General features: G+C 38.4%; 3 protein-coding genes across 7 annotated transcripts; 2 read left to right on the top strand and 1 right to left on the bottom strand.

Moving 5' to 3' along the window:
• The first annotated feature begins 256 nt into the window (after positions 1-256).
• LOC149730845 (uncharacterized) lies at positions 257-18,660 on the top strand. 3 transcript variants are annotated; one of them, XM_089885555.1, is made up of 21 exons: positions 257-411; positions 916-1,074; positions 1,204-1,306; positions 1,805-1,992; positions 2,241-2,363; positions 2,571-2,690; positions 2,826-2,993; positions 3,108-3,250; positions 3,476-3,626; positions 3,899-4,094; positions 4,296-4,429; positions 4,866-5,073; positions 12,371-12,541; positions 12,844-13,044; positions 13,425-13,583; positions 14,148-14,347; positions 14,887-15,025; positions 15,358-15,458; positions 16,165-16,397; positions 16,735-16,917; positions 17,209-18,660. In XM_089885555.1, the coding sequence occupies exons 1-21, from the start codon at positions 324-326 to the stop codon at positions 18,322-18,324; spliced, it is 4,284 nt and encodes a 1,427-aa protein (XP_089741681.1). In that variant the 5' UTR covers positions 257-323; the 3' UTR covers positions 18,325-18,660. The 3 variants fall into 3 exon arrangements, with proteins under 3 accessions (XP_089741681.1, XP_089741683.1, XP_089741682.1); XM_089885557.1 differs by lacking the exons at positions 257-411; positions 916-1,074; positions 1,204-1,306 and adding an exon at positions 1,307-1,448; XM_089885556.1 differs by lacking the exons at positions 257-411; positions 916-1,074; positions 1,204-1,306 and adding an exon at positions 1,338-1,506.
• Positions 5,087-12,335, top strand: LOC149730846 (uncharacterized). 3 transcript variants are annotated; one of them, XM_089885554.1, is made up of 2 exons: positions 5,087-9,742; positions 10,709-12,335. In XM_089885554.1, exons 1-2 carry the CDS (start codon positions 5,705-5,707, stop codon positions 11,690-11,692), a joined length of 5,022 nt encoding a protein of 1,673 aa, XP_089741680.1. In that variant the 5' UTR covers positions 5,087-5,704; the 3' UTR covers positions 11,693-12,335. The 3 variants fall into 3 exon arrangements, 2 of the variants coding, with proteins under 2 accessions (XP_089741680.1, XP_089741679.1); XR_016385743.1 differs by having other exon boundaries at positions 5,090-11,989; positions 12,065-12,331; XM_089885553.1 differs by having other exon boundaries at positions 5,090-5,332; positions 5,408-12,331.
• On the bottom strand, positions 18,639-22,231 carry LOC149730844 (cytosolic sulfotransferase 3-like). Its single transcript, XM_089885558.1, has 7 exons — positions 21,885-22,231; positions 21,446-21,559; positions 21,001-21,110; positions 20,796-20,940; positions 19,667-19,782; positions 19,203-19,353; positions 18,639-18,951 (listed from the first exon to the last, which is right to left on the bottom strand). The coding sequence occupies exons 1-7, from the start codon at positions 22,156-22,158 to the stop codon at positions 18,839-18,841; spliced, it is 1,023 nt and encodes a 340-aa protein (XP_089741684.1). The 5' UTR covers positions 22,159-22,231; the 3' UTR covers positions 18,639-18,838.
• Positions 22,232-23,403: the final 1,172 nt, after the last annotated feature.

Genomic DNA, 23,403 nt, shown 5'->3' with positions numbered 1-23,403 from the left:
TTTTATCACAGGGATAACTTTACCGCACTTGTTCAAATTTTCTGATCGTGTTTTAAACCATTAACAACGGTCCATGGGAGAATATGGTTTTATAATTCTTTGAATATTTTTTGTTTGCTATCAAATCGGACGAGAAAACAAAATGAAAATGTGTTCCATCTTCTCCCACCTTACTATATATATATAACAGCTTGAATATTCTACCATGAATATCTCGGTTTAAGCTAAAAATAATCCGAATTTTCTTGCGGCCGATTCGACTTTTTATTGCGAAGTTTTTAAGATATATATATTTTTTATATAATGCTACAGAAAAGCTGAACATGCATTGCAATTATTGTGTTGTTGCTTTACTTGCTGTTGGTATAATATCGAGCGTTTGCAATGGAGGACATGCTCCTAACGTCGTAGGTAAGTATCGGCTCCTGAATGATTATCTAGCAATATTGTTAGTAATAAATAAACATTAAAATGATAAGCGTGCAAAATGTACAATTTTCGTGTGACATATATAGTGGGTGGGGAAAGATGGGACATATTTTCGTTTTAAATATTTGGATATTATGTGTAAATGTGTCCCATTCTCCCCATCCTACTATATAATATAGGGTAGATAAGATGGAGCTAATTTGTTTTAAACTCACAAGCTACAAAATTTTGGCAGTTTTTAAAAATGATTCAGCAAGAATTCAAAATGTTCCCTTCAGTATACTAATTTGGTCAAATGCATTTTGCTGCATTCATTTTACTCATTATAAGCGCGCGTCGGTTTTGTTACAATTACAATCGTGTCAACATTACGTGACAGGAAATCACGCAATCTTGAAAGGAAAATTACGAAAAGCACGAACATAAAGAGTCATTAATTCGCGATTGCCGTTGCTTAAACAGAAAATTTATTGTGTAATTTACCAGATACATTTGCTTGCGATCCTACATTGGTTGAACAGATACAAATATCAACCCCATGTGGTGGGATTTCCTCTCCCTCTTACCCACAACCAACCACAGGAATGATGGAAGGTTATAAAAGTTGGCTCGTCAATCCAGGGAATGAAAAACGACAAGTAGTAGGTCCGTTATCATACGTTTGTTGCATAAAACGCACATAACACGTTAAAAGACGAAAAATGCGAAGCCACAGTCATTGTGTACACTGACGTAGGTTAAAATCGACGCACCTAATTCGTTTAATATTTCTAGGTTATCGTTTGACTTTCCACGATTTTAATGTCGGTAGTCTTTCGACCCTTATCATTGGAAACTCAGCCAGAACTAGCGGCAGTGGAATACTTAAGGTCGCCGGGTAATCATGAACGTTCACTTGGATCTATAGCACAATCAATTTCTTGGTCCCGTATCTGGGAGAAAGAACCATTTCGGCCCATTCTCTTATTTCTAGTTGGGCATTGAGCTATAAAGCATCGGGTTTAAGCTACGCTCTTACAGTATGATTTTTTTAAATTGTTTTTTTTTACACACACATGTACGGGACTTTTCTAAAATGTACGTGTGTGTTGTGTAGGTTGTGTAAGTAATGTAGTAAATGGGTTGTTTGGTTTGTGTGGATTGCGTAAGTTCTGCGCCGAACTACGGTTGTGTGCATATTATAATAAGCGTGTTTAAGTAGTCAAATTCGTCTTTTAAAGTTTTACCACCGCAGTGCCTGTTCATTCATGAACATTTTTTTGTTTTATTCAACAACAATAACAGAGCACCTAAACCTACTGCACATAACCAACGAAAAAAACACGCCAAACACCCGGGCAACACCAGAAACAAAAAAACTTTTTTTTTCCACTAGAGACATAATTATCATTCAAGGCAATGGAGCGACGGATGGTGGAATTACCATCGTACAAGGAAGAAACAAACTTTATAAATCAAATGGAGATTCTTTTGATGTCAACTTCTCAAAGATGTTCATAACTTTAAAACAAAGCACATCAAAAACACAACCTGGCGCTTTGTTCTCCATTACTTATTGTGCAGGTTGTTGAATGCCTTATAAAACATTTAACATAACTTTTATTAAGGTACCTTATAAATATATACATGATTATTAATTTAAACTATACCGGATGAGGAGTAATAGCAAAATCTTTGTTGTTAAAACAGAATTTTGAAAAAACATAACATGATCATGCAAAAAACATTTAAGTTGCGGATTTGGGCATGAAGAGCATGTAATAACTCACAAAAAACATATTTTTAAAAACATTATAACCAAATTCCAACAGATTTTGATAAGTGTCATGGACAAGAGAACTATTGTAAAAACAGTGGAACCTGTGTACGCGATGGATTCAACAAATATCAATGCAGCTGCAATGCTGGTTATTCTGGGCGACATTGTGAATCTGGTAAGCAGAACAATGAACAGGAAGTATAAAAGTTTAGGAATATGCAGAAAAACACTGGGTAATGTTTAGTACATGCTGGTTTTAAATAAAAAAAAATTGAGCTAATTACTGTTAAGTGTCTTACTTAATGCAATGATACATGCTTTGGCCAGTTATGAAAGCATAAAATGTGCGTAACCACTTAGGTAACATACTTTCTATTTGCAGATATTGATGAATGTGCTAGTGGGATGCATTCTTGCCCCAAAGACTCAAAATGTAAGAATTCTGACGGAGGATTTTACTGCACTGATAAAACAGGAGCTATTGTACACAGAAGCAGCTTTGGTGAGTCAATGTATTGTTGGTTGACACATAACATACCCTGTGTTGACACTTGCTACGCATGGTAAACAAGTTATTTGTTTATAAACCTTAAATTAAGACCACACATGCAATTACGTTTATCGGACAAATTACCAGGTAAAACAAGCAACAAGAGTGTAGTTGAACTTTGTGGGAGTAATCCAAGTTCTGGATTGCGAAAGTGTGAAGCTTCCCGTTGTGTTAGAAGAGCTCGGGCAGAAGATGCAGGTTGTAATATTCCACCTCCTCTTTCATTACAAACAACAGCAAGTTCGGGATACTCAAGTAAGTGAGGTTAATAGGGGGTGGTCAAATAAACATCCATAGATGTATGACCACTTATATTGAGAATTTACCTACATACTGAACCTTATTTTCAAAAAGATTAATTTCAAACAGGTTATCTTGGAATGCCTCGCATTAATTTTGGTGGTGGAATCAATTATGATGCAGCAACCAGCAACAACAAGAAATGTGCTTTTGAAAATGAGTTTTTTTCTGTTAGCCAGTTGTCAACCAACATGATTGGTGTTGTGCAAGAGGTGAGTAGGTCTGTGGAACTGCTGCAGTTGGCACTGAAATATAACATACGTTTTATGTTTACTTCCTTTTGAATAGAAAAATATATTAATTTAAACTTTATAGCAGATAGTGAACTTACAATGAGTTGCATTCCAATATAAAACAGATAGCAGCTAGAACCCTACCATTAAAAACTCTGTTTTTGTGACTTCTGCAACCACCAACCCCTTTCCACATACACACAGACAAATCAGTACAACCGGTTTCCGTTTGGAAACAGAAATTGGAATCCAGATGGAAGCAATCACTTCACATTTCCAAATTCAACAGTCACATCAACATGTACATCAGAAGGTTGTGCTACAACAGACGACATTATTGGGGCTTTGTTTAAAGGTAGGATTTAAACAAGACCATCTTATTTAATACCACACACAATCATCAAAAAAACTGAAAGCTGTTTTAAACTGTTTTGGGGACTTCTTCTGGCCCTTTAATACATAGTTATCGTTATCAGTATCACGGTGATGAGAAAAACATTGTAATATTCAAGTTTACAACCTTTATTCTCTGATTGACTTATACCTACAGTAGCAATAACACAGCTATCTCTTTGTATATACCATTGGGCTGTGTTTAACTACTAGTTTTGCCACTTTACCTGGCAGGTGAGACTAGTGGAACTCTGATAGATCTTGATGTGGATTGGATGTTTCCAGAAATTTGGGGGTTTACAGTATATATACCAGGCATGCTTAAGGGAAAGTACAAGCCAGCAGCTGCACAACTCCTTTCAACCAGGAACTCAACTGCTGACCCAGAGATTCAAGGTTATGCTATTGGTAACGCTGGGAGGTTTAAAAGGTAAGTTTTGTGGACATGGAAACATTAAAAAAACACAAAAAAATAAAAAAAGTGTAAACAATGTCAAAAGAATAAACATGACCAAATTGAAAGTTAAACCACACACTGCAATACTTTCGTCAACTCAACTGTAGCCATGGCAAGCTCCCATCATAACAATTTAAATGGTCATAGTTAAAACTAAATACACACATATTTCAGTAAAATTACGAACATTCAATGGGAGAGTGATTATTACAAAGCAATGTTCGGTTCGGCTGAAACATTGTCTATACGGTTTGTAATGGATCTCTACAATCAATACTCTCACATGTCACGTATCATTGGAACTATAGGTTAGTATTCTTCTGCTATTGCAACCATGCATAATATATTAATAAAGGGCATACCTTGCCTGGTGCCGTGGCAAAGTGGTTACCGCATCTGTCTGTAACCCACAGGTAATGGGTTCAATGCTCGTCGCTGCTACTATTGTGGCCTTTATGGGCATATGTGTCCTTGAGCAAGACACTTAACGACAATTGCTCCAACCCAGTGGTCACTAATGAGTTATCCAAGTTTTTAGCCATACATAATAAAATGAAAAATCCCTCAAAAAAATAATTACCCACAAAGTAACATACATGGTAACTCATAAGCTGGGGTTTAAACTGGTGTGATAACGACTGTCTTTTTCCCGCCACGCAAGGATAAAGTAAGTTACATTCATTCATTCATTCATTGTGTATTTTCTTCAGTCTTGTTCATTAACAAAAGTAATTCGTAATACAGGTCTAACATCTGATAATGATCCACTGGAAGTGACAGGCGGAAGGTTATTGCTCCCAGAAGATCCCAACTTAGGTCCAACCCCTGTTTATTATGATACAGTTGGGAAGAAAGTATCACTTGATCTGAGTATGAGTTTTGAGGGTGAAGTTGATGGAAACTTCCATATTTCTGACACAGTTTATGTTGGAGTGGTGGATGGTGCATGCACGTGAGTGTCACATAATATTCTTTTCATTCAGACCTCTATATAAGCTTGTTATTGGCGTGCAGTTATTTTACCCAAAAGTCTATCAAATTAAGTTATGTTCCGGTTCTCTCTTTTTGTTACGTCATCGCCTTTTTTCTCTTGCATTCTCTTTGTTCATTACGTGGCAATTTCAGTTTAGTTGATCCTTAAGTGATTTGAATGAACGTTGGTGCTAAACTTCTGTAGTGAACGGAAGTAGTTTATAGCCACAAATTTTCAGGTATATATCTTTTCGCATTAGTTGTTTATTCGCATATTTACGTGTTTATTTACTATTGTTATTTTTTCCTTTTAGTTACCGCAATCCGCAATCCGCAATCCGCAATCCGCAATCCGCAATCCACAAATAATACAATTAAAAGATTTGCGCGTTTGACTGATTGGCTATAACACCAACGAAGAAAAAAAATAAAAAGAGACAGAGTCCAGAAGACCTGCCCATAACAGTAACTGAAAATTTCTCAAGCGACGCCGCCGAAAAAGCGTGGAGAACGTCTGCTGAAGCAAGTGTGGAGAACGCGTCTGCTCCGGGCGGCTTAGGGAAGCGTGGTAATTCCTTTTGGATAGCCTGCACGTCTGAGAGATTCAAGGAATGGAACAGGTTGGTTCCGCAGTTACCGATAGTATGGCCTCTGGTATAAGTGAGAAAATATTTCCTGAGATCCCCGAACTTCACTTTGACGACTCAAACGTGACCGTCAGAAAGAAGAATATCCAAACTTACCAAGTTCCCGAGACATGCAATTTTCAAGAAGTGGAAGAACAATTGAAGGCAAAGATAGAGGGTTTGCAAGAATGTATTGTCATCTCAAATAAAAAGGAAGATGTTCAAAAAGCGGCCAGCGAAGTGTTTGCATTAAAGCGAAAGCTTGACGATATTGTGTTCAACTTGAGCGCTGAGGACCGAGATAGATTCGTAAGCAGAATACGATTCTGCCAAGACGTCACTATGGAAGCCAAGAAGGATGCAAAGGAAACCATCCAGCAGCTGCGCCAATTGGAATGTACTCTAAGCTCGAGGTCAAGTAAACTCTTGAGTAAAGGCACCAGAAAAGGCCCTGAATCTGTACACGCAAGTTTAAAAACGGAACGGTACAAGCACGATGGTGAGGCCGCTGCCTTAAAGGCTAAGCTATCGTACGTAGAAAGGGAGTACGATCTCAAGTTGAAACAATGTGCCTTAGAAAAGGGTTTACACCTAAACAAAATTCAACAAGAAATCGCAGAAAATAGAGCCCGATCTGTATCGTGTTTAGATGCTGAAAAGACCGAAAACCCGTTTGGAATACACGAAGATGATTTCCGAGAACCCATTATTATTGACGAGACCATGCGTCTGGATCTGCATTCGATTCCCCAGCTTAAAGCACCAGAGAAACTGGCTGATGAAGCTAAACCCGCAGGTTCGTCTCCAATAACTCATGTTATTCCTTCCCGAGTGGACAAGAAGAAGAAAGATACGTATGTCGCTCAGTCACTGACGTACCGACTGCCAGATATCAAAGTGGACGTGTTTGATGGAACACCGATTAAATTTCCGTCGTGGGAAACGGCCTTCGACGCATTGGTGGAATCAAGGTCGTCGTGCGTTGCACAAAGATTAAATTTGTTACAACAGCATCTGCGGGGAGAGCCGAGAGAACTGGTAGATGGTTTGTTTCTTTTACAATCCGAAGAAGCTTACTACGAAGCAAGACGCAAGTTAAAAGAACGTTATGGCAACGACAGTCTGATTAGTAAGGCGTTCACCGATCGATTATATGCTTGGCCCCGACTTCAACAGAATGATTCAATGGGTTTGCGCAGATTTTCAGATTTTCTAAATCAGGTGCTGGTGGCAAAGAAGAAAATACACAGTCTTCAAATATTAGACTTTGCTAATGAAAGTGCAAAAATTGTCTCACGATTGCCTCTTTTCGCTACATCGCGTTGGAAAGATGTCGTGTTGGATTGGAAGCGCAACAATAATGGTATGTACCCGCCATTTGAAGCATTAGCATCATTTGTGCATGAGCAAGCAGAAAAAGAAAACATTCCTGAACTACAACAAATTGGCGAGTCCAAGATTAGCCAAAGGAGGTCCGGTAATAGCACATCGCCAAGGTTTAGCGCCTTCAACACAACCGCAAAGCGGGATGGGAGGGACTCTGTCGCACGCGACTCTGCAATGCAGCCGTACTGTTTCTTTTGCAGATTACCACACAGCATACAAGATTGCCAACGTTTTGTTAAAATTTCCCGTCGGGCACGAAGAGATTTCCTCAGGATAAAAGAATTATGCTACTCATGTGGCTCAAGTCAAAGTCATATTGCAAGAAACTGCCGGTATAGACCTGTCTGCAAGATACGTAAAAAGGCGCACATGACCTGTTTACACATTTTCCCCGGACTAGAAGACGCTGGTTGTAAGTGTACGAACGGCGCTCCAAATATTGCTGAATGCAACGATAGCTCGATGATATTGCCGGTGTGGGTAAGAAGCAAACTTAATCCATCACAAGAAGTTTTGTGCTACTGTATTCTAGACCCTCAATCAAATAATTGTTTCATCTCAGACCATTTGAAGAAACAGCTTGGAATTGAAGGCGTGAGCACTACAATCAATTTGTGTACTATGGTGGGCCGAAATCATGTAACTTCTAGTCAAAGGGTGCGCCAGCTAGAGGTGCTCAGTTTTGACCGTAGTGCCATTGTGGATTTACCTTCTACCTATACACGACCTGAGATTCCAGCAAGCAAGCACCAGATTCCTCGTCCAGAATACGCTTTAAGATGGAAACACCTTGAAACGATCGCCAGTCACATTAGCCCTTTCCTAACCGACGTGCCAATAAGTATGTTACTTGGAACGAATGTTCCTAAAGCTATACGGCCACGAGACATAGTCGCAGGTAGCGACGATGAGCCGTACGCGCAGAAGTCCGTGTTGGGTTGGGGAATGGTTGGTCTTGTCGGTGCCAACTATAAACGTCAACCGTCTCGAATATTTACTCATCGCTGTGACGCCATCGAGCGCTTAGCATCGCGAAACTGTTCGTTTGCTCAACAAAGACAGTCCAAAGAAATTATAAACCCGGAAAGTATACGTAACTGGATGGAATTGGACTTCCATGAGCGCCAAGATGGACTTACTATTTCAGCGCAAGACAAAAGATTTATCCATATTTTGCAGAACAACATAGTGCAGCTTGAAGACGGCCATTATCAAATGCCACTCCCTCTCAAAGCGGATTATGTGAATCTTCCAAATAACCGAAGGCTCGCCGAAAACAGACTTCTACAGTTGAAACGACGCTTGCAACGGAGTTGCCAATATAAGAAAGACTACAACCAATTTATGAACAACGTCATTACCCATTTCGCTGAACCAGCTCCAACCACAGGAAAGCAAGGTATGGTCAATTATATACCTCATACGGGGATCTATAACCCACACAAACCCGGAAAGATCAGAGTAGTTTTCGACTGTTCGGCTGAGTACGCAGGCACATGTTTAAACAACCACTTGTTACAAGGTCCCGACTTACTCAACGGACTGATAGGCATTATGTGCAGATTTCGTAAACATGACGTAGCGATCACAACCGACATCGAAGGAATGTTTCACCAATTCAGGGTCGCGGAACCGTATAGAGACCTACTTCGTTTCTTGTGGTGGGAAGACAACGATACGGACAAGCCGATAGTGGAATATCGTATGAAAGTTCATATCTTCGGAGCTGTAAGTTCTCCAGGCTGTGCTAATTTTGGATTGAGAAAGGCGGCCGACGATGGTGAACTAGAATTCGGAAAAGCAGCGGTCAATTTTATACGTAACGATTTTTACGTAGATGATGGTGTTACCTCCGTACCAAATACTGATTCGGCAATGGATTTGGTCGACAAAAGCACGCGCTTGTGCGCACGAGCGGGTTTAAGACTTCACCAATTCTCATCGAATGACCGCCAAGTTCTAATGGAAATAGACGAACAAAACAGAGCGAAATGTCTGCAGGGTATTAAGTTGCAGAGCACGGAACGCTTGCCAAAAAGTCGAGTACTGGGAGTCGTATGGTGCTTAGAAAACGACTCATTTTCATTTCGAATTGATTTTAAAGACACTCCTCTGACACGTAGAGGAATTCTTGCAACGGTGAGCTCGATTTATGATCCGTTGGGTTTTGCGGCGCCGGTGACGCTCGAAGCAAAACGACTATTACAGCAGCTGTGCCGAGACAAGGCCGATTGGGACGATGCTGTGCCCGAGGAAGTAAAGTCGCGATGGGAGAAGTGGCGACATAGTCTACAATGTATACAGGACGTGGAAATAAAGAGATGTTTCAAACCCCCGCAGTTTGGTGTTGTTTGTAAGCAAGAGTTGCATCACTTTTCAGATGCAAGCACGGTGGGATACGGCCAATGCTCTTATCTAAGACAAATCAACAGCGAAGGAAAAGTACACTGCGCCTTTGTTATTGGAAAATCTCGTGTGGCACCACTAAAACAAACGACGATTCCGAGGTTGGAACTGACAGCGGCGGTGGTTTCTGCACGAATGAGCCTGTACTTGCGGAAACAATTGAAGCTCGATACTTGTAAAGAATACTATTGGGTTGACAGCAAGGTGGTTCTTGGGTATTTATCTAATGATGTCAAACGGTTTCACGTATTCGTGGCAAATCGAGTTCAACAACTAAAAGATCTTACCGATCATCGAAGTTGGTTTCACGTGTCATCGGAATCCAATCCCAGTGACTATGCCAGCCGAGGTATGAAGCCTAGAGAATTGAAATGTTCATCAACATGGCTACGCGGGCCAGATTTCCTTTGGTCAGCGGATTTTAAACCTCCCGACAGTAACCACTTCATTCAAGACGAAACAGTACAACAAGAGATCAATAAGGAGATGAAACGGCTTTCTGTTTTTAGTTCAAACATAGTTCAATGCTCTAACCTTGATGTCGACAGACTTAATCATGTGTCAACGTGGTTTAAAGCAAAAAGAGCAGTAGCTAACACTTTACTAATCCTACGAAAGAAAACTGGCAACGACGCTGAATTGACATGTGCACTATTGAAGGAGGCTGAAATGATCATTTTGAGAAGCCTGCAATTGCGCTATTATACCCACGAATACGGCCTTCTTTGGAGAAACAAAGCCCATGACAACGAGAATACCAACAAAAGTATCGACACCACGGCTCGAAGCAGTGCCCTCTACCGACTTGACCCGTTTATGGATTTTAACGACATTATGCGAGTTGGGGGAAGACTTCGATACGCCAGTTGGAGCTACGAACTAAAGCATCCCGTGATAATACCTAAATCATCACATATCACTGAACTCATTATACGACATTGTCATGAGCAAGTATGTCATAATGGAAGGACCAGTACGCAGAATTGCATCCGACAACAAGGATACTGGTTGATCAACGGGTCGTCCAGAGTGCGTCAGTACATTTCTCAATGCGTCACATGCAAACGTCTTCGAGGAGCGCTTCTGACACAAAGGATGGCTGAACTACCGAAGGATAGATTTTTCGAAGCGCCGGTCTTCACCTACTGCGCGGTCGATTATTTTGGACCGTTCTTCATCAAAGAAAGGCGATCACAGCTCAAACGGTACGGTGTTGTCTTTACATGTCTGTCTTCGCGTGCAATTCATCTAGAGACGGCAAACAGCTTGGACACCGACTCGTTTATTAATGCGTTGAGACGATTTCTGGCACGCAGAGGTCCCGTCGTACAATTAAGATCTGATCGCGGAACTAACATGGTTGGGGCGAAGAACGAGCTTCTAGGTAAATCAATCAATATCAATGACGAAGACGTACGAAGATTCTTGCTTCGACAACAGTGCGAATGGGTCCGATTTAAGTTTAATCCTCCTCACGCGAGTCACATGGGGGGTGTTTGGGAGAGGCAAATACGAAGTGTGCGAAGCTCCCTAGAATTATTATTAAAACAATTTGGGGACCAACTAGACGACGAGACGTTCCGCACATTAATGGCCGAGGTAGAGAACATTGTTAATTCACGCCCATTAACGTACAACACTTTAAACGAAGCAGGTGCCGTTGAACCTTTGACTCCCAACCACTTGCTTACTATGAAAATGAAACCGTTGTTGGCACCACCTGGCGACTTTCAACGTCCTGATATGTATGTGCGCCGAAGATGGAGACGAGTACAATATCTCGCAAACGAATTCTGGTCCCGGTGGCGAAAAGAATATTTGCAAGCCATACAACTGCGGTCGAAGTGGCATTCCTGCCACCCTAATGTTGCTGAAGGGGACATTGTGTTGTTGGCGGATTCTGACGTTTCACGAAATAAGTGGAGTATGGCGAGAATACTAGACGTACTGCCAAGTAATGACGGCCTGGTGCGAAAAGTTCGATTGGCTATCGCGGAACAAAACAGAGACGAAAAGGGTCGCCGTACCAGCTCGCCTTCTGTGCTGGAGCGACCGATCCATAAACTAGTATCAATTTATAGACAATTCAATGATGCTCGCAACTTAGATGCTGACATTCAAACGACTGAGCGAGAAGACGAGAATGAAGGAGCCCGATCGCCCGACGAGGAGCCTTTGTGAGACTATATTCTGCATCGAGTACCTTTTATGTTTGTGTATTAATCATGTTTAAGGAAAATTTCGTTTCGAAATTTTGGAGAGCCATGTTATTGGCGTGCAGTTATTTTACCCAAAAGTCTATCAAATTAAGTTATGTTCCGGTTCTCTCTTTTTGTTACGTCATCGCCTTTTTTCTCTTGCATTCTCTTTGTTCATTACGTGGCAATTTCAGTTTAGTTGATCCTTAAGTGATTTGAATGAACGTTGGTGCTAAACTTCTGTAGTGAACGGAAGTAGTTTATAGCCACAAATTTTCAGGTATATATCTTTTCGCATTAGTTGTTTATTCGCATATTTACGTGTTTATTTACTATTGTTATTTTTTCCTTTTAGTTACCGCAATCCGCAATCCGCAATCCGCAATCCACAAATAATACAATTAAAAGATTTGCGCGTTTGACTGATTGGCTATAACACCAACGAAGAAAAAAAATAAAAAGAGACAGAGTCCAGAAGACCTGCCCATAACAAAGCTTAACAAAAAATATATAACCTTTGTCAAAAATAATACAAAGCATTCCTTTAAAGAGTAAGATATTATACACTTACCCATTTTTTAAATTTAAAAATATTTAAAACATTCGTCATGTTTATCAATACAAACAAAGTTAAATTTCTTTTTGTTGGTATGTTTCGCAGAAAATCAGTTGAGGAATGTATTACACCATTAAATAGTAATGGTGCCCTTCCTCTGAATGGGAGGGACTGGTATGAGGTATACGGGGCCATGGTGGATGTTGATGTGACCGAAACAGAGGTAGATGTTTCATCATCAAGAATTGCTTTATATTACGATGATGGAAGCACAAGGTGGTAAAACATTTATTGATAAGTATAGTATTCTTGCAGAAACTTGGTCCACGATCAGTGTTAGAAAGGTTACTATTTAAGTTACTATATAGTAGGGTGGGGGGAGACAGAAAAATTTAACTCGGGAGGATACAGTTTTATTATTCTCTAAATGTTTTTTGTTTACTACCAAATGGGATAAGAAAATTGAATAAAAAGACGTCACATATTACCCCACCCCATTGTATAAAACATCCACTGTCTGTAGTATGAATCGAACAGTTTATCTACGCATGAATTAACCTGCTCATTACACTGTGCAGAACTTTGATTGCGGTTGAGTCCGATAATGGAATTCAGATCGGTTTGGCAAACAACAACTACGAACGTTTGAATGTTGGAGAGACGGCAGATTTTAATCCATTCATCACTCAATTTGGTGAACCAGTGGTTGGGGCTTCCATCGAAGTTGCATTGCTTCCCGAAATGAGTTCAGTAGATTGTAGTAGACCAACTTGCTTCAAGTAAGTTTGCTGCTGATTTAGACAATGCATTAGTGAACAGAAGTGGGGAAGTACTGTGCAGTGTCCTGCCAAAAAATACACATGTCCACAAATCCACAAAAACTGTGAGGCATGCGTTTTGTTCTAAGCTGTGGCCACGCCATGTTCGGCGCCGTGGCAAAGTGGTTAGAGCGCCTTCTTGTAACCCAGAGGTAATGGGTTCAAGGCTCGTCGCTGCTACCATTGTGTGTGTATGTGTTCTTGGGCAAGACACCTAACGGCAATTGCTCCAACCCAGTGGTCACTAATAGCTTGTCCAAATTATCAGCCATAAAAAAAGGGAAAAAACACTACATCTAGGTAGAATAGTACAAATAAAACATCTAACATTATCATTACAGTGAACTGTCAGTACCTGCTGATGTGATAACAATAAGCCCCCCAGGACCAACAGATGCAAGTGGGGTAACAAGTATAAAAGTAGATGTTGTAAAAAATCCAAACAATCCACGAGGTTGTGGTTTGGATGGACAACTTTACTTCATGCGTTTGTTTTATAGGTAAGTTCATTAATATCTTACGTGTTTTATATATAGTAGGGTGGGGGAAGATGGGACACCTTTAGCACTTAATATCTGAATATTCTGATGGTGTTTTAAACAATTAACAACGGTCTATGGAAATCGTGAGAATGCGATTTGATAATTCCTTGAATGTTCTTAGTTTACTACCAAATGGGACAAGAAAAAAAAGAACGAAAATGTGTCCCATCTTCCCACACCCTATTATATAAAAAGTTGTGCCTTGTAAACAGTGACACAGTCTACAAAGAAAGTGTTAAAATGGGCTGTTAACTTTTAACCAATAACAATAAATGTTTTCAATACTTTTCGCAAGATTTTAATGTTTAACTTATTAGAACATCTACAATCAGAATTTATGTTTCAGTAAATAAGGTCAGCTTCAATGTTGTTTATTTCTAAATATGTTTGCTAAAATATTTTCAAAGTTTAGCCAAACTATTAAAAAATATACTAAATTAATACAAATGACCTTGCACAACCCTGGTACACATCACTAACTTTCCAAAATAACATTTTTCACGGAACTCTTCAACACACCAGGTACGCGGATCCCTCTGACCCAAACAACATGACGAAAGCTACATGTTATTTTTATCCATCAGCAACAGAAAGTGATCCCAAGAAAAAGGAATGTGATGATGATGGAAGCAAGATAGTTAATATGGTTACTTTGCAACCGATTGCTAGAGTTTATGATGAAATTGCTCAAAAAGATAAACCAACTTGGTTTGATGTAAAAGGTATGTTTCGCAATTTGTATTATAAAGTGGAATATGAGTATATTTTACCATGTAATTTTGGACAAAACATTAACAGTAACTGATTGCTCCAACCCATTTGTCACTAATTGTTCAAACTTCTGAAGTTGGCCTGTTGCTGTAGGAAAAATAAGCGACATTTGTTCGTGCATTTATAAAAAAATGTCACTTGCTTTATGCTTGTGGCTGTAAAATAAGTCATTATCACACAAGTGTTTTGTTTCATACACCTGGTGCCAGCGTAGAAGTTACCACAATATGTAACTTTGTAGGTGATTATTTTTTATTTACTTTGATTGTATGTCTGACAATTGAGAAAATCCATTAGTGACCACTGGGTTGAAGCAATTGCCGGTAAGTGTCTTGCCCAAGAACACATACATCCACAATGATAGCAGCTATGAGCCTTAAAACCATTACCTCTGGAAAGCCATGCATGCTAACCAACTCCGTCACAGCACTGGGCATTTAACATAATATATTTAATGTTTCACTAATAATAATAATACATTTATTTTCAGATATTTTTGTTCAGTATTACAACCTGTTTCCTGTTATGTGGAAGAATGGAATAATAGACATGCATTCCTATCAAGACATCAAGAAAAATAAAGCAATGTTGGAGTTATCCATGTTTGAACTGGATGTCTCAGATCCAAGGTGAACCCAAGTTAAATATTGAAAAATATACTAGTAATACTACCATGGCAGTATAATTTAAATTACTTTTTAGTAAGTATGCACCATAGGTCTATTGCACATTAGTATTAGAGAATTAAACTTGAGACACTTTTACTAATAGGCTACACAATAATTTATAACAAAATCTAAACAAGTGTTGTGTAAACATGTATAATGTAAGTTTTGAAACATCTGAGTGCTGTAAACAGTCTTTTATAATGTAGAATGCTGTATATTGTATAACTTCAAACCTATAAGTAACTTGATACTCTTGTGTGGTAGTAGTATAGAAATCCTATTTTATTGGTTAGATTTATGCCCGTCACTCGGGATTTATCAAAAAGTAAAAGGGACTTGATTAAGAAATGGATGGACAATGATATGCCGTTCAGTTACCCAGACGATCCTTCAGGTAAGGCTATATAATTTTGTTTGAAAGAAAAAGTTTAAAAAATTGAATCACCTACACAGCTACATATTCTAAAATAACAGAACACCAGTGTTATAACAACTGTTGCTGCTCCATCACATGACTGTAAACAAGTTACATTTTAAATAGAAGTTTAAATATGAACAATTCATCATACCCAATAAAGAGTTGCTGTTAACAGCTACAACAAATAAGAGTCATCAGACCCAACCACTGAGCCTTAAAGGGTGAAAACAGGATGTTTGGTATTTAATATTGCTCACTAATGGGTTGTCCAAATTATCAGCCATATTTAAAGAAAAAGAAAAAATCCCCCCTAAAATAATAATCATCCAAACAGTAACACACATGGTAACTCACAAGCTGACTCAAGGTGTGTGAACACCTGTGTTATAACGACTGTTGTTTATCGGCCAGGCGAGGATAAAGTAAGTTACATTCATTCCTTCAATAAAATACACAATATCCGGCATGCGAATTCGCCTGCGAAGTCATATGCAAACCCATTACCGATTTCCACATGCGGCAGCGAAATCCGAACAAAACAGACAAAACGGACGAATTTCGGATACTGTGTACAGTCACCTTTAAAACTGTATTTATGCAGCCAAATATCAATGAAACTCGTTGTGGCTTTAAAATGAGTTTGGTTTTAATGTTTGGGTTCAGCAATGTTTATTTTTTACAGGGGACTTGCTGTTTTCATGTGATGCTGATACTATCCCAGCAAAAGTTGCCGAACTTCAGAAGTTAGGAGAAGCAGCCATGATTGTTGAATTATCAACCATTCCACCCTACGTTACTTCATGGCTAAGTTTACAAACTGAGTTCGGTAGAAACGTGGAAGTTGCGGACATTGTAAAATCAGTGTTTGTGGAAGAGATGCTTCATATGTCGCTTGCAGCAAATTTAATTAACTCAGTAAGGCAATAAATTACATATGCTGTGTAGTACCTACTAATTCATAGTTTTAACTGCTTGTAATGTTTATTAGAAGTAAAATTAAGTTTTTGTGTCAAATCCTCTTGGTAGTTTTTGCGTAAATTATGATAGAAACTTGGACATTAAAGTAAATGGCTTACTCTGCTGTACATTACAGGTCCCCTGGCATGCTACTCTGCAGGGTCTCGTTTATTTATAAAGATTAATTTCATAAAAGTTAGTTTGGTAGTATTTAAGAATATTAGCTCTTTTTCATAAAGTACGGCCTTGTATACTTTTTAATGTTAATTTGGGAACATTTATTCTCGTTTATCAGGTTGGGGGAACTGTGAACTTAACAAGCATGACATTATTACCACAATACCCCACTCCACTTGGATCTGGGAATTTCTTTGATTTGATGCCAGGAGTTTATGTTTCAATTGAACCCATGTCTCCAGGGCTGGCGCGTGATTTGTTTGCAAAGATTGAAACACCGGCGACTGAAGAAGAACAAAAGGTGAGAGTTTTTAAGTTTTACAGTAAATAATATAACTTTTTATATTAATATTTTTGAACATTATGCTTATATTAGTATCTTCTATTTCGGTAGCGAAGATTAAAAAATATTTTTAACCAAAAGACAGGATAAATAGTTTTATACTTAATACCATACATATACAGATTTAAACACTGCTGCTTGGTACAGTGACTTGAGCTCTTTTAACACCAAACAGTATTGGACATTACACCTTCACCTGTGTATAATAAATTCTAAACTTTACTCAACATTTGGTATTATTTCTTGCAGATGTTTCATGAATTGGCTGAATTGTGGTTGATTTTACAGCTACAGAGAGGAGGCGCAAGTTCTCCCACCTCAAAAAATATGCAGCTTTTGTTAAAAGATTATCAGAAGGTTAAATACAAGAGAAAATCTGCTCTAAAAAGTGCAATGAACAAAGAATTAACCCCAAATCAAACATGGACTGCAATTTACGATTTTGCCGTGAAAAATTTGAAAATACTGTCAAGTAAACCAACAAACACAATTGGAGCACTCTACCTAAGAGCTGCCCTGTTTACTGCTATGGTAGAATCATGTACGCAGATGAACGCCCTTAATAATCCAGGGTCGGATGATTCACCAACAATATTTACTGGAGATGTGGCAAAACAGGTGGACATGGATCAATGGCACAACCCTGAAGATCAACCAACACAAAGTACTAATGTAGACCAATCAAAGGATATCCCTATAAGTACATTGTACCAACCTTTGTTTCCAATCATAAATCTCCAAAAAGCAGTTGAGGCTGTCATAGAAATTGTTTACCAGGGTGAGGGGGGAAGTCAGTGTACTCCTTTTGTTGGTGAGCAAACAGAAGACAATCCTTTCCCTGACAAATCTCATTATTATCGCTTTCTCGAGATTGCAAATCAGAGGGAGATTGTTAAGATGACAGTCCCTGGAGGTTGGAATGCTGGGTTGGTTTGCATGAACCTCACTGGACTTGATTGCCATGAAGAACTTGAGCCTGGGGAGAATTTTTGTTTCGGAGGTGTTGATATTCCATTCCGGGAAGATGGAGTGTGGCCGTTAGTGAGGAACCCACAAAACGGAATGTACAAAGAGAATACCAACGCATGGAAAGTTAACATGGATTTCAATAAGGCTTACACAACTTTGCTTCAGTGTTTAGAGAAGGGGTTTGGTGGACAACCAGATTTGATTAAAGGATGTTACAGTTATATGTATGATCTCACCATTATAGGAAAGAAGTTGGTTAGCATTCCAATAGGAACACAAGGAGATACCAACTTTATTGAAGCACCATGCAAGGATTGTCATGCATCACCAACATGGACTTTCATGAGAGAAATCACATATCGGGCAGGATTTGCACTCATGGGGCAAATGGGGTAATCCAAAAAATGATTTAAAAGTATGCAGAAATTGATATATATTCAAGTACACAATATCCTTTTATCTCAATTTTTGAATATTTCTTAGTTGTTAACAAAATACCCGCTTTTAATAATTACAGCAAATTAATTTCATTCATATTAGTATATATATATATTAGTATATTATATATAAAAATAAGATGAACACTTTAGATCATAAGTATCTAGGTTCATGAATAGATTTACAATGAAAGTTCAAATATTTTATCCATGTAGAATGTATAGGCTACCTATTATTAGCTAAGAAAATGTATAAAACAGTATATGCAGTAAAATAAAATTTGTTTACGCTTTGTGTCGATGGGTGTTTGTTTACGCTTTGTGTGTATAGGGTGCTCAAAGGTAAACAAAGAATATTTACAAAATCATCGCATCCTCGCGACTATAAAGAACTGATTAAATGTTTAAAACACAATCAGGAAATTATTAATTTATGTGCCAGCGGTATCTCATCGTACCCCGCAGCACTATATCTACAGTTCATAAATAAACTTAATATCGGTGTCAGCCAACTTCTCTTTGACCAATGCATCCATTTTCTCTGATTGTGCGACAGTGAAGTAATTCTTCCAATCTCCAACCTTGCCTGAAATTGTAAAATTATGTCGCTGGTTATACTATATAATCCATACAACAATGTTGTACGAACGTCTTGATACACAGACTTAAAGTAGGCTACACTGTTGCCATTACCAAAGTTAAATACTTAATAACTCAATAGGTAGATATTTTGAGATTTACCCATGTTTTGCAGTTTCTTTTGTTCAGCATTTGTCTAGGTATATAAAGCTTTTACAGAAATGTCAAACTTACGGAATATTCATCCAGAAAACAAACCTTTTCGAAATAAATCCGCCAACTTTTCGGAGGCATTGCTCTTTTCTTTCAACGATTCGAAAGAAGTTTCTTTTGCAATGTTCAAAACGTCCTGATTGGAAACAGCAACCCCAAGAAAGTCAGCTATCCTCTTGATTTCCCTTTTTTGATACTATTTGCATAATTTTATAGTTAATACCGCGCTTGCATAGATTTTGTATTTATATTTTTTTCGGGGTAGGATGGAACACCGTTAGCACATAAAGCACTTATTTCCTGGTCGTGTTTTTAGCAATTAACAACGCTGTTTTAGAGACCCGGAGATACAGTTATATAATTCTGTAAATACGATTCGTTTTTCTACTAAATGGGTCGAGAAACCCATCTTACCCCACCCAACTAAATTTCATTGATTACGATAGCGAAGACAAATCCGTCCAACTAATTAATTTATACCCAAATACAACTATCTGATTAAATAAAACCTGTATCAGATCTTCATAAAACACAAACAGAACGTTCGAGTCGTTTCTATGTGGGTACCATGACAACAAATGCTCCATGTACCATTCTCCTTTCTTGTTGCCCAGAAGTTGCTTACCTGTGTAAAACAAACTATTTGTTAGCAAATACAAATAACGAACATAATAACGTAAGAAGGGTATTTGATAAAACCTCAGAAAAAGCAACGGTTATAAGCGTTGGCGAGTATCGGCCAGCGCATGGTTAGGGTGGGGTAAGATGGGCAAACTTTCATTCTATTTTAACGTCCTATTTGGTAGTAATTCCGAATTACAAAACCGTAGCTCTGCCCAACTCTTAAAGGGCGTTGTTGGTTGTTCAAAACAAGATGAGGCAAGATGGGATTTAGGTGTTAAGATATCCCATCTTACCCCACAGTACAATATCGACTGGCAGACAATTGATATTTGGTAAAATGTAAAAAACCGTCAGCCAATCTATAGGAAGGTTTACTTTATTGTGTTGTCGCAGGTCATGGTGTGATTAAACCAACTTTATTGAATGAATTAAGCAAACGGTTTGCCCGTGTCCGTGATAAAGATTTCAAAACCATTATTCGTTCAATTATATTTCTGTGGGGTAAGATGGGAAAATTTTGGAATTTATATTCCAAATTTACCATTCGTGTTTTAACAGTTAACAACGCCATTAAAAAATCATGAGAATACACTTGTTCTGTAAATTTCTATTTTTAGTACCAACCGGAACGAGAAAATGGAATAAAAATTGTCCCATCTTCCCCCACCCCATCATATCCCAGGAAAACAACCGGGTCTACATTTTTAGGACCAAAGGGTCTTGAAAAAAGTTCCTTTATTTTTTAAATTTATAACACATGTAAATAGAATCGAATACTAGAGTTGTTTTAAAGGTGGCTGTACACAGTATCCGGCATGCGAATTCGCATGCGAAGTCGTATGCAAACCAGTGTCTAATTCCGCATGCGGCAGCGAAATCCGGACAAAACAGACAAAACGGACGAATTCCGGATACTATGTACGGTCACCTTAAGTGTATTTTTATCATTCCGGGCGGAATCTTTTTCGGGACAGCCCCGATATATTTTGATGTTTAACCCTTCGCGCAGTTTACCTGCAAAACACAAGTCAAAAAAATGGTTCCAATCCTTCGGATACATTTCAAAATACTTTGTTGCATTTGGGTTCATTGGAAATTTGAGAGTCATATGATACCAGGATACCATTTGGTCTTTTGGGTTACGTATTGTGCAGATTATCTGAAATAAATGAGTAAATCTTAGTTTAAAAAACCTTCTACAGGCTATCACCTAACATACCTTGGCTCCGGCAGATTTGATCTTTTCTAAGTTAAGGAGAGGTGTAGGTACATGGGTTGCCAGCACTCGTTTCTTCCACGGTAGTTTCTCCAGTAGTTCAAATTTTACAGCTAAATAAAAGATTGGAGAAATTTAAACTGTTTCTATACGGTCGCGAAGATCGAAAAGACGTGTAGAAAATGTAAAACGACATAAAACACGATATAGATAAAACAGAACAAATGGTACAGTAGGGGGGAAGATGGTACACCTTTTTATTCTATTTTCTCGTCCTTAATTATGGTAGTAAACAAAGATTTTTTTAAAGAATTTTAAAATCGCACCTTACGACTGCCATATAGACTGTTGTTCGTTGTTTAAAATACGATCAGAATATTGGGATATTATGCGTTAAAGGCGTCCTATCTTCCCCAACAGTACTATATAATTATAAATACTAACTTACGGAGGCCTGTTTCAAGGTAAATAGTTGGCATCGCCATGTTTTTTGTCATTGCCATCAGCTTTTCGTCATGTCTAAAGTAGAGTTGACGTACGATATAACTTGCCCATGTTGTACCTAGAACGCTCATCGGTTAATAAACAATTAACACCCGTCTATGGGAAAATAGAATGAAAAGGTGTCCCATTTCCCCCATCCCAATATACCCCACTTTTGCCGAAACAACCGGGTCGACATGTTTAGGACCAGAGGGTCTTAAATAAAGTTAATTAAGATATCAAGTAATCAAAATTATTAGGACGCCGTTCCGAAAGTTTGTTAAATTTATTAAGTTAAGCAGTAATGCACTACGTGACTTGCTGAAATTCATCCTTATTTATATGGTTTATATAATTTGTCAATGTTCTGCTCGTGCTATTCATTCTACCGCTCGTATATTTACCAGTTTTTTGAAATGACGCAACGATGACGTCATCCTTCCACGGAGTCCAGTTTTCAAACACCCACTTAACCGTGTTCATATTAAAGCCAATTCCGTACATTTTGTAGCCTTTCCATTCAGTTAACTTTGGTTGCATAAAACCATCATTCACAAAATAATCGACCACAGGCTGTACATCAGGCGGGTCCGTGGCATATTGGGCGATGTCTTCAAAAGCCTCCCGAAAAAATAAGTTTAGATTCCTTTCCAGCGTTTCTTTTTCGTTATCTGTCATACTAACTGCTGTGAACGATCTCTACTGTACTTTGTAAAGATCTATATATTAACAGGACAATATGAAAAGGTTAAACTTGATAATAGAATTTCTGAGGCAAACATTGAAAAAACGTTTACATTTTACAATGTTCGCTGTTTACTCGAACATTTATCTCATGGCTACGCTGCAAAGTGTATTTATGGTCTATATAGTGTGACGACTCAATGTTTATTTATCAGTACTTACATGGCCTATGGTATTTAGCGCATTGAACTTTGTGTTTAGTAAATTCCTATTGATATTTCTTAACGTTTGTACTGGTTATGTAATAGCCGTTCACTTTCGCAGTCTTACTTACTAAGTCTTACAATTCGTGACTAACCTTGTATTAAAATACACTTGACACACACGGTGACAAACTTTAATTGCTGCAGTTTATTTCCACATAGCAACCTTATCGTTAAGACGAACTGCGCATTTCATGGTTAGTTTATTTCCACATAGCAACCTTATCGTTAAGACGAACTGCGCATTTCATGGTTAGATTTCGTAGAACAGCTTTACTTATTATTGTTTTCATTGAGCATATTGTTTGCATTGAAGTACAATAAGTTGCTATGAGGTCTATGTTTCATTCTCTGTAAAAATGCATACCAACGGAAATTTGTGTATAAGTAGAGATGCTCAAAATTTGAAGTAAGCACCAATGAAGAAGGGCAAATTTGGTTAAAGTAAGCTGAAATTTCTTGGGTACAACGTCGACCAAACAGTAACTAAACCATTGCCGGCCTTTAAAGTAATCCGCAATTTCGCGCCGCCGACAATCATCAAGGCGCGCCAAGAATTCAACTTCCACCCTGTATAGGTTTAGCAGCCACGCTTTATCTGATACTTTTATTCCAGTCGTTTTTACCTTCAGCGTGTGTATAACGATTGTCGTATTGACACACGTCGCAATGGTAGCAACGACGAGCCTATAACCTCTGGGTTGGAGGCATATGCGCGATAACCAACTGTGTGATGACGTCAGTTACATTTTCTGTTGATATATGGTTAGTGTACTATTAGGTATAGTATAGGGTGGAGTAAGATGGGACACATTTAGCACTTATGATCCGAACATCCTGATCGTGTTTTAAACAATTAACTGGATCCAAGGGAGTCGTGAGGATACGACGTTTTAATTCCTTTAATGTTCTTTGTTTACTACCAAAAGGGACAAGAAAATAGAATGAAAAGGTGTCCCATCTCCCCCCACCCTAC

This window comes from Ciona robusta, chromosome 9 (assembly GCF_009617815.1).
Source record: "Ciona robusta chromosome 9, ASM961781v2".
Taxonomy (NCBI): domain Eukaryota; kingdom Metazoa; phylum Chordata; class Ascidiacea; order Phlebobranchia; family Cionidae; genus Ciona; species Ciona robusta.
The sequence above is the reverse complement of the archived record's forward strand: the minus strand, read 5'-3'. Positions and strand labels throughout refer to the sequence as shown.